Raw genomic sequence first — 8457 nt, forward strand, 5'->3', positions numbered from 1 at the left:
GGCAAATCCCTACTGCCAAGGGGCCCGCAAGGTCGGATGCTGCCAGTCCTCCTGGCAGAGCAATTTGCCATAATGCACTTGTGTGGTCTCAGCGAAACACGAACGGGGGCGATGCCGGGGGCAGTGGGAGGAGGGGAGCAGAGCCAGGGAGGTGCCGTGGCGGGGCCGGCTCCTGCTGTGCCTCCACAGTGGATGGCACAGTGGAACTCGGCGACATGGATGTAGGCTCAGCCCATGGATGTAGGCTCAGCCCATGGATGTAGGCTCAGCCCAGGGACGTGCGGCTCAGCACAGAGTGGGAGTGGGGACGGCGGAGAGCAGAGAGCGGCGATAACGATGCTGCAAACACCCACCATCTCTTAGGCAAATCAGCACAAATTTGTTCACGAAGTAAGGCAGAGGAGCAAAAGCACCCCAAAATCCTGAGGTTTCCCCTCTCAGCAATAAAACATGAAGGTACTACGGCTCCTCTTTTCCCACCCCAGCTCGGAGCTCAGGTAGCCCCTCCTGCAACACGGCCACGGCACCGCGGTCCCTTCCACATGGGGAATTATCGTCAGGGAGCTGAGCCGCAGGGGTGTGCGGTGGCCAGTCCTGTCGGGGCCGGGATGGCCCTGCTTGCCCCGATGCCACGGCGCCTGCCGGCTGCGGCTCGGGCAGGGCAGGCAGCCAGCGGGTTATATTTAGCAACAGCAACAAAACAGGCAGCGGGATCAGCTGACTGAGGCAGGGAGCTGGCGCATGGGTTAGTGTTAGACAGCACATCTCCTGTGCTGAAAACAGGGAGGAGAGAGCAGGGCAGAGCCGTGGAGACAGGGGAGACAACAGCCACCCGTGCCCCGCAGCCACACAGGTAAGGGGAGGGGGTCGCATGAGCTGTGGGCTGTGTCCTGGGTGTCGCTGGGAATCCCCGGGATGCTGGTAGCCAGGGATGCTCAAGGCGTGGTGGAGGGAAAGCTGCAGGGCAGGGGGGTCCTGCTCTGCAGGAGTGCTGGTAGGAAGGTGACCCTGACCATGTCAGCACAGTGCCCAGGGTGGAGGGGATCCGAGCTGGAACTAATCCATCCCATCGGAAGAGTTTTACAGTAAATAGGTAGTTTAATTTCCTTGCAAAGGAAGGGTATGTTGGCAGGACTTAGTCACTGATTAGCTGTATTGTGATTTATCACAACGTGCCCAAGCCCCTTTTCAGGAGCATCTGTCCACCCTCCTCAACACTGGGCCCAGACCCTGACACTGCCGAGCTCAGACAAGGGGTGGGAGGGAAGGCAAAGGAACAAGCCTTGTCCTTAAGGCATAAAGACATAAGGAAAAAAGGAGCAGGCAGGAAAAAGGAAAATAAAAAGGCCGTAAGGTTTAAAACAAGCATCTCCTGCTCTCAAGTCAGCAAGTCCCAGCTTGGCTGATTTTACCAGTGGCACCTGAGAAAAACCAGTAAGAGCCAGCAGCAGCCTGGGGAGGGATGGGCACTCTGGAGCTTTGCCCTGGGCTCGGCACGAGCTGCTCACTTGTACTCTGTGTGTGATCTGCAGCTTTGCAGGGAGGTTCAACAAAGCCAGATTTATTTGCAGCAATGACAAGCAAGGCATTAAAATAGCTAGCAAAGCACTTTTGGTTTAATCACACAACAAAGCTATATTGTGTCGGCAGATTAGTCACATACAAATTTCATTGGGGGAAGCAATAAAAAAAAAAAAATTAATCCAGGCTATGTAGTCATTGCTGCCAGAAGGGGAGATAAGCAAAGTGCAGGGAGAGCATTTGGAGGAAAAAAGTAATCAGTACAGTTAGAAAACACTGCAGCTCAAAATATACTGAAATGTTTGTAATTCAATCTGTTTAACTGAGTAGTGGGAGCAGTTTGATGGAAATCCATCCTAAAAAACGTTGAGGATGACTATTTGAATATAAAGGAAATGAATTAAATCTCTTTGACTTTATGTAAGCGCACAGGGAAAGATCTACTACCCACAACTATGTTTATGAACCCCTGGCAGAGACAAAAGTGACCATGTTTGTACAGTCTCACCTACAGCTTCTAGAACAGACCAGCTGTAAGGCTGCTTTACTTACATGGTGCTCCCAACAGGGGCAGGTCAGCTCCTCTCCTGTCGAGTTCAGCTCTTGCCTGCTGGGACACAGGGTAAAGTCAGAGCCCTGTTACAGTGAACAGACATGTGGAGTATTAAATAAGGAAAGTAGTTTGTACCTTGCTGTTACAACAGGGACAGCGAGATGAGCTTGTGCCCCTGCCCCACACCTCTCCAGCTGTGCCCCCTTGCATTCAGGAGGAGCATCATTGCTGATCTCCTTAATGAGCCTTTTATTTGCTGCTGTACTTAATCACTTGTCTTTTGTACATTTATGAAGCTCTTTATGAAGCCTTGGGTATAAAAGCACTGCCAGCAAACTTTTAAAACGCAGTTTTTGTAAACTGCACTGTTTGCCACAAGAAGCCATCAGGTGGCTCAGGTAGTGTGGACTTCACAAAAACAAGCCCAGAATTTCTTTACTGCAGCTGATTTTCACATGCTGATCATGCCTGCTCTGCTCTTTGCAGCCATGGCACCCCGGATCAGATTGAGTCTTTCAAAGCCTCTCCCAACCATCCGTGAAACCCACGAGGAAGCGATGGAAGATCCAACCAACAACCCAAAGCGCACTGGAAGCACCACAGCCAGCCCAGACTTGTACTCCAGTGATGACTACATTCAATCCATCTGCCACCTTGTCAGACCCACCTTCCCAGCCCTTCCTGAAAGCAGACATAAGGTTCAGGACAGAAAGACCCTGAAGACCCTTGAAGACATGTCATGTTCTCCACCCCTTGTGGGGACACAACAGGAGAGGTCAAAATGCAAATTGACCAATTTAATCTCAAATGTGGTGCCACTGGGAAAAGTCCCACCTGCAGAAGCCGACTTTTGGTCCAGAGAGGACCCCCTGGAACAGATTTACACCTGCGCAGGAAATCTTTGCTCCTCCAAGGCTTCTTCATATGGTAAAAGTGCCAGCAGTGGTTACTCACAGTGCAGCTCTTCTGGCCGAAATGATGACCTTCATCCCACAACCCTGAAAGAAAAAGCCACAGGGAAAAACAGTTTTCCACAAGTGTTCAGTCTTCCAAGGCTTCCCTCCCCAAGACCAGTTCAGAAAGAAGCATTCTGCTCAGAGCTTAAGTATCTCAGAAGGGATGAGGGAACAGTTTTAGGGAGTAACCACAGTCAGAAAGAAGATGGCCCTGTGTCCATTAACGCTGAGGAGCTATCAGCATCCTCAGCCAGAGGGAAGCTGGTAGGAAACCCAGCCCTGCACTGCTCTGTAAGAAAGCAGAGTTTGTTCAACACTGCAGGCATAGATGAAAAAGAAGGGAGAGAAACTTCTCACTTTGACAAAAATGTGATGGGTGATGTCTCCACTAAGCAGAGATACTTCGAGTCTTTCCAGGTACCTAAAAAAGCCACGGTCCATAACTGGATTTCAGAGCACAGATGCATCTGGAAAGAAGCAAAGATAAAAGCTTGTTTGCTCCCAGCCATTGCTGAAGTGTGAAGAAGAAGCTGCTCAGAATAATTTTATTCCCAAGATATAACCACCCTGTGCTCTAGCAGCTCTCCCTGGAGTCCTCACACAGAAAACATGGCTTGAACATGCATGCGAGTCAGGTAGACTGTTGTGACCCATCATATCCCTCATCTGTGGACAAAGGGACAATTCAGAGTCTCATCTGCTAAGGAAACAGCAATCAGTTCTCATTTTGGAAAGGCAACAGTTCATAAAGCATCTCCTCCCACCTACTGCTTAGAACTACCCTGAGCATGAAGAAAAGCTGGAGAGAGCACAAACACCCCATCTGTGCTGGAGAAGAAGTGATCTGTGGGAACATGGAGATACCAGTGTTTTCCAACCAATGCCAAGCAGCCAGATGTTGCTCACACTTGGGTACAGTTATCCAGAAAGGAACATTTTGACTGATGCTCGGACAGTACGAGATGTGCTCTCTCTGACACCTGCATTTACTGGGAGACCCATCATAGATCCCTGTGTCAGCACCAGAGCCCCACTGGAGAGTCATCTGTTAACACAGTAGCATAAAGAAATATTTCTTAAAAATCATAAGTCTCTTAAGAGGACTTTCTGGAAGGGCAACATGGCGAATATTACAACTCTTTGGGTGGGGATTTTCCTGTTGCTTGCCCTGGCACAACTTTGTTCCCTTTACTCCTTGAACTATCCCTGGCATGAGGAGAGCTAGGAGCCCTGGGTGGGCATTGCCATGCCAGTGCTGTGGCTGTTCTGGAGCCAGCTGTAAAGAAATAGGGATAGTGCTGGTTTCTGCACTGTCACAGCCAGGCTGCACACCATTTGCTGGAGGAGCCCCATGCAGGAGCCCCGTGAGCCTGCACACATCTCTGCAGGCTCAGAAGAGGAGCTTTGGCTGAGGGGCAGCCTGGGGATGCTGGGCTGGTGCTCACAGGACCTGAATGTAAATTAATAATTTCTGTGTTTCCTTACATAGCTGTGCTTCTGTATCCTCACCTACCTGACCACGCTGATGATGTTGACTGTGCTTTGCCTGGTCCTGCAAGACTGAAACCTGGAAAGAACATATGTGCATGTCACAAACATCCAGCACATAACATATATAAAACAATTCAGTTGTTGTTATTGCTACATGGGATGTCTGTAGGACAAGAAGCATTCCTATAGTGCTGTGTGGTCCCAGTGGGGGGTGGTGGGCAAATACTCAGGCCATCCCTTGCTGCCACACAGAGACTTCTCCATACAGAGAAACTCTCTGTCCTTGGCACTTTTTCCTGTGGTCAGAGCAAACTCACGTACCTGTGTCTGGTGCCACACTCTCTTATAGCCAGCCAAGAGAAGTAGGTGAGAAAACTGCAAAGCAATACCAGCCTAATTATTACTACTACTAGGAACAAATGTTTTGGCACAGTGGAGAGCACAGCGACCAGGCTGTTTGCTCAACAGCAGCTAGGATGAGAAATAGCATTGGAAAGCTGCAATTATAAAAATACTCACAAGTGATTTCCAAACCACCCTGGAGCAGATTAAATCAGAAGGCAACTTCTGCTCAGTACTAGCATGAGCGTAAATATGCCAAGGATCAAAAGGTGAGAGTGTCTGAGCTTCTCATCCTCACATCTCTTACCTCAAATATTTTTTCTCCTGTTGAAACTCATTAGCACTATGGAGCTGAACTGCTTCCCAGCTTTGTTCTTGAACGAACCACACAGCAAGAACAAAAACGAAGGTGGATCCTGCATTTATTAAAGCTGATGGAAAGAACTGAACCCGGGAGGTGCCAGCCTGCTCTGCCTCCTCCACACCTTTCCCTCCCTTCTCAGGTAAACACTGGGGTTTAAGTGATGCTTGTCCTCATTGCTCTGCTGCCATTTAAATTTCCTCCATGTGAATATTTGAGACACTAATGCCTAGCGAGTCTTATGCCAATTGCATGTGTCACTGCTTTTGACAGAAGAAACAAATAAAATCCTTCCATCCAGTTGTTGTTTTCCTTACTGCATTCCATGGGATATTATTTTCAGTGCAGGGCTGGTCCACAGCACATGGACTGTGATTTGGTGCACAAACACCTTCTCACCCTACCAGGTCACACCAGAGCCAGCTCTATTAGGTGCAGCAGGGTTTGGAGAAATGAAGCTTTGGAGTGAACTGGCTTCCTCTGGAGCTTTTTTTTTTAGTGAAAACTGAGGTTCTACTCAAGCAACTGGGTTTTGCAAGAGGACCCAAAGCCGGTGGGATGCAGCAAAGATCGGGACAAAGACACAGGCAAATCAGGGTCACAGGAGTGGTGAGGCATCGGGGTTAGAAGAGGGAAACATGGGACTGGTGGTGCTGGGGAGCGAGGAGGGCAGCTCCCAGCAGGAGGGGGATGAGCGTTTTCAGGGGCCAGGAGCCCCAGACTGAGGGATTCCAGCTGTGCAGAAAAGGCTGTGACAGGTAAGAGAAGGAAACCCAGTTTAACACAGGACAGGGGAGCACATGGGGAGGGTTGTTTCCATTTGCTTCAGCTACCCTTCAGGTTCAGATAAATCCTGTTTTGAAAAGCAGAGTCCTCACCTTTTTCACCATCAGCTCTGTTGGAAATGAGCACTTTGGTCCCCGTGAAATCACTGTGCAGTTAAATATGCACCAGTTCCCTGGTAAGTCGGGTTTGCAGCTGTACATCACCCACCTGCTGCAGATGCATCTCAGGCTGGTTCAGTGTGGGGCAGCCCCCTCACCCCACTGTAACAGCCCCTCTGCTCCTCGGCCACCAAGGGCTCTCCAGAATCCAACTGAGAGCTGCTGAAGGAGCCTGCAGCCCTACCAAAGCAAAATAAATTGGCTGCTGTTGGATGGGATAACGTGGCCTGTAGTTATACAACACTTTTCTCCCTGTTCCCCCCTTTGGTGACCCTACCAGCCCATGGACACACACTGGGCCATCAGAAAATGCTCCCCCTCTTTTCCTCTGTACAGAACAGCCCCTGAGGAATCACTGGTCAGGATAAACCTCCTGCCTGTTCAGAAGTGCTCCCAGACAAGAAAGAAAACCTTATCTGGGAATTTAGGTCACAGAGTGAGATAAAAGCCGTGCTGCTTCCATGGCCAATCTCATGGCAGGCTCTGCATTTGAAGTCACTGGCAGAAAAATCTCATTTATTGAGATCATCAGAACTGCCGAAGGGATTTGGATTAATTTGAATGGAGAATTGGTATCTAAATCCCACCGGCAGCTTTCAGTCTCAGCCTTCACAACTAGCTCACAAGCAGGCTGTGGGCTAACGTGCAATTGTGCTTGCACGATCATGCAGCCTCTTTGTGCTGCAAACAGTAAATGCATCTGGACACAGAAAATCATGACCAGAATTTACAAACCAGAGTTGGCGAGGTAGAAACAAAGCTGTCCCACTCTTTCCTCAGATTCTTGTCTTTTAAATTACAAAGATACCGATCAGCTCAAACCAAAGGCAAGGAAGCAACAGCTCCACAATCCTCACTAACGGGATGGGGGGATCAGATCTGTGCAGTGCAGGAACAACTCAGAGACTCCAACAGCAGCCACAGCACAGAAACCCTCACCCACTCCAGGAGGGGCCTTTCTGTGTCCACATGGACAGCCAGAAACACAGTTGATCAGAAACTAAAACATCAGGCAGTGCAATGTGATTCCAGGCAGGGATAGGTCAGAACTGGGGCTCTCTCAGCGAGGGATTGTAATGAGCAGGGACAAGATGGAGCAGATCGAGGGGCTGCACGTGAACAGGGAGGTGCAGGGGGTGTGTAAGCAAGGTCAGAGAAACCAGTTTCTAAAAAGGTCTTTAACTCTGAAGTTAGGATTAAAGCAGCTGTTTCTGATTTAAGAAAAAATCCAAATCTTAAAAGCTCTAAAGAAAACTCCCACCTTTTAAGGCGACCAGACCTGGGCCTGAGGCAGAACACAGAATCCTTCTGCTTAAAGCAGGGGCCCTGTGTGTGGTGCTGCAGGCTTTTTCCCCTGCCCTAAAGTACCTGAATTTGGTCCTAATTGCTAATTGAGGGCATATTTTAATTAACTTTAAGCTTTCCTTAGTGGAGAGTAATGATAAATGATGTAGAATGAAGTTTAACTGCATTTAATGACTAAGCAGGAATCCCTTAGCTTTGAAACAAAACCTTGACTGTCCCATCAGCAATGTGATTAATGGCAAGGGGGTTTGTATTTTGGATTTGCAGCTGTAACCAGAGGCTGAATAGAGATCTGAAATGATGGCTGAAAGCTTTTCTGCTGGTGTTTGAGGAGTCAGAGCATTAAAGCACAGCTCTTTGCCTTGCTCACCAGAGCCCATTCCTGTTCTGTGGCTGGCACCACTTATGTGGGCCACAGTTGACAGCAGGGATGACCCCTGAAGCACCACATCATGAGCTCGTGGTCTTTCCCCATGCCCTGGGATTCTCAAGTATAATCCAATTTGCCTGACACGAGTTAGAGCTGATGCAAAATGCATGTTGTGTAAATACAGAGATATTGTTCCTGGCAATTGCAGCTTTCCTGGAATTAATAGTCCTGGAGGCAACAATTCTGAGGACTGTTGTGAGGAGCTGTAGAAGAACTGGACATTTTTAGAATGCCAGCAAGTTGCTACATAAAATTTGACCAAATGCCATTTAAAATAAAAGGGAGCCTTTAAGTGCTTTGGAATGGGCTTGTAATGGGAATAATTTTCTGCTGCATTTAAAGCACAGATTTCTAATGGCAGCTGATGAGGGAAATCAAATTATTAGTTTATTTATTTGTGTGCATTAGCAGTTTGTCAACCGTTTCTCATCTTTGCTTTTAAGTTAATCTAGCTGAAAGCCCAGCCAGCCAGCTGAGCTTAGCAAAAACTGTGTGTAAACCACAATGCTTTATCTGCCTGTGCCTCACACACCTGCAGTGGCTTTTCCCCTCGG

General features: G+C 48.6%; 1 protein-coding gene across 1 annotated transcript; it reads left to right on the forward strand.

Annotated features, from left to right (window-relative positions):
• Nucleotides 1-614: 614 nt before the first annotated feature.
• Nucleotides 615-5524, forward strand: LOC127473829 (uncharacterized). Its single transcript, XM_051793928.1, has 2 exons — nucleotides 615-853; nucleotides 2561-5524. Exon 2 carries the CDS (start codon nucleotides 2563-2565, stop codon nucleotides 3550-3552), a length of 990 nt encoding a protein of 329 aa, XP_051649888.1. The 5' UTR covers nucleotides 615-853; nucleotides 2561-2562; the 3' UTR covers nucleotides 3553-5524.
• Nucleotides 5525-8457: the final 2933 nt, after the last annotated feature.

This window comes from Manacus candei, unplaced genomic scaffold (genome assembly GCF_025592945.1).
Source record: "Manacus candei isolate 608988 ecotype Guabito, Panama unplaced genomic scaffold, ASM2559294v1 h1tg000037l, whole genome shotgun sequence".
NCBI lineage: Eukaryota > Metazoa > Chordata > Aves > Passeriformes > Pipridae > Manacus > Manacus candei.

Excerpts from the sequence above, each read along its gene's own strand:
- LOC127473829 (XM_051793928.1), top strand. The coding sequence starts at position 2,563 with ATGGCACCCCGGATCAGATTGAGTCTTTCAAAGCCTCTCCCAACCATC.